The 1,993-nt window shown below is 47.8% G+C and overlaps 1 protein-coding gene across 1 annotated transcript; it reads right to left on the reverse strand.

The window, feature by feature from the left end:
- Positions 1–655: 655 nt before the first annotated feature.
- Positions 656–1,777, reverse strand: LOC306919400 (cysteine/serine-rich nuclear protein 3-like; the record flags this gene model as incomplete). Its single annotated transcript, XM_079532188.1, has 1 exon — positions 656–1,777. One exon carries the CDS (start codon positions 1,775–1,777, stop codon positions 656–658), a length of 1,122 nt encoding a protein of 373 aa, XP_079388314.1.
- Positions 1,778–1,993: the final 216 nt, after the last annotated feature.

Consider the following 1,993-nt stretch of genomic DNA (forward strand, 5'->3'; position numbering starts at 1 on the left):
TCAGGATATATCATTATACTTATTCAATTATATCCTATATTAATTATTTGTTTGTTCAGTAACAGAGGTTACTGTCTCCATATCCAGTCATATAAGTCATAGTGAAACTGGAAGGGATTGAATGAAAATACACTGAACAAAAACATAAGCTGATACATTTTTGCAGGGTTCTCTCTCAATATGGTGGTGATGAATGCACTTTTATTCAATGTTTTTCAAATGCTAAATAATGAACAAACCCCACATTCTTTCCCCATGTTAAAATGTACACATGCTAAATGATGATGGCTGATGCTTCATTCACTATATGCATTCAAATGCAGAGATTAACGTGTTAATGGTCACTCGTTGTCTGGCATTGGACAGATCACCTGCTAATGATCACATTTTGGATGAACTGAGACCATTTCACACCTCTTTGACTCTGATGAGTTTCAGCAGAACTACAGTAATAGGTCTATCATCACATGGAACTGTTATCACTCTTTCAGCTTTCTAGTGTGCAATGTTTCAGGTGTGTTAAAATGGCTATATGTTCTTGTAACAATCATTGCTATTATTGTTTGTGGTGACAATGTTAAAGTGCAATGTTTACTTACAGTGAGTGCACAACATGCTGCTGTTTGTTTTAAAAGGCTTTATACCCTGCTGTATATCAGTGGTTCCCAAACGTCACGCCAAGGACCCCCAAATACCTCAAAAAACCTGGACTGAAATGGTAGGAAGGGGTGGGGGGCATGGTGAGAGGACGCCCTTCGTCCTCGGCGGAAAACCCGAAGGGACAGCTTTTTTCCGGGGCATCCCCTGCTGGGGGTCCCTGGTCCACATCCAACTGGAGATCTTCTGGAGCCGCGCTCTGGTGGTCCAGTTGGTCAGGCGTATCATCTTGTAGTAGCCTCTCTAGTTCTAGCCTCATGACGGTGTCGATGTAGTGGGTCTGCGCGCGTCTGGAGTTGAACTCTACGCGTCCCTGAATGTTTGCGCAGCCGTCTTTAGTGCAGCATGGGAGGCATGCGTTCATCTGGCACTTGATTCCTGCCAGACTGCATTCACAAGTCTCTGGCTCACAGAAACCCTGGCAATTGCATCCAGAGTCCTCCCTGAAGACACGCAGGGAATGCAGCTGTCTCTTCTCCTCTTTGTCAATGTGCTTCACACCTGCTGCTCGCAGGAGTGCCTGTCTGTGCTTGTAGGAGTACCGCTGCAGGAAGCTGTTCCCATCCTCCAGCTCGGCGTCGGTGATGTGGACGTCAGTGTCTCCGTCTGGGACCTGGTCTGCAGTCAGTCGCTCAGATTCTCTCTGGTCAATGGTACCATTGGCCATCAACTGGTGTCTCAAAGCCTCAAGCTTCTCCTCTCTCCGTCTCTCTCGTAGTCTCTCTCTGCGCCAACTCCGTTGTTCCAGGGCGTGCTCTGCCATTGTGTACCTGCGGAGAGTGCTGTGCCTGTGCAACATGCCCAGACTGGCACCCCCGCGAGAGGGTACGCTAGTGAAACCCTGGCATTGTGGGAAGAAGAACACCGTCACCAGATCAAAGCGCACGTTGCTCTGCCTCCCTTCCAGCTTTGGCCTCTTCAGAATAGACTGGATGGGTTGACTGGCAGCAGGTGAAGCAGAACCATTAGTTGTAAAGTCCTGGCTTTCTGAGGAGCTGCTCTCCCCATCAGAATCCCATTCCGTGGAGGCAGGAGAAGGCAGGGACGATGATGGAGGTGAGGAGTAGAATGGATCTTCATCGTCGACCTCCTCAAACTTTCTTTTCAGAATACCTCTCATGACTCGACGGTGGCGCTTCACTCACGACGGAATCAAATATAAAGGAGAGCTGGAAAAGTAGACGTTTCGGACTGGTTGGTCCTTCCTCAGGCAAGATTCTGTTAGAAGAATGATTAGTTGTGATGGGGCCCTGGTTTTATGTGTTCCTAATGGTGGGCGTGACTCATAGTCATTCGGCCAATTAGCTTTGTTGATGGGTGTGGTTTACTTGGCCAT

The sequence above is a fragment of the Electrona antarctica genome (assembly GCF_951216825.1).
Source record: "Electrona antarctica genome assembly, contig: scaffold_25, whole genome shotgun sequence".
In the NCBI taxonomy this organism is placed as follows: domain Eukaryota; kingdom Metazoa; phylum Chordata; class Actinopteri; order Myctophiformes; family Myctophidae; genus Electrona; species Electrona antarctica.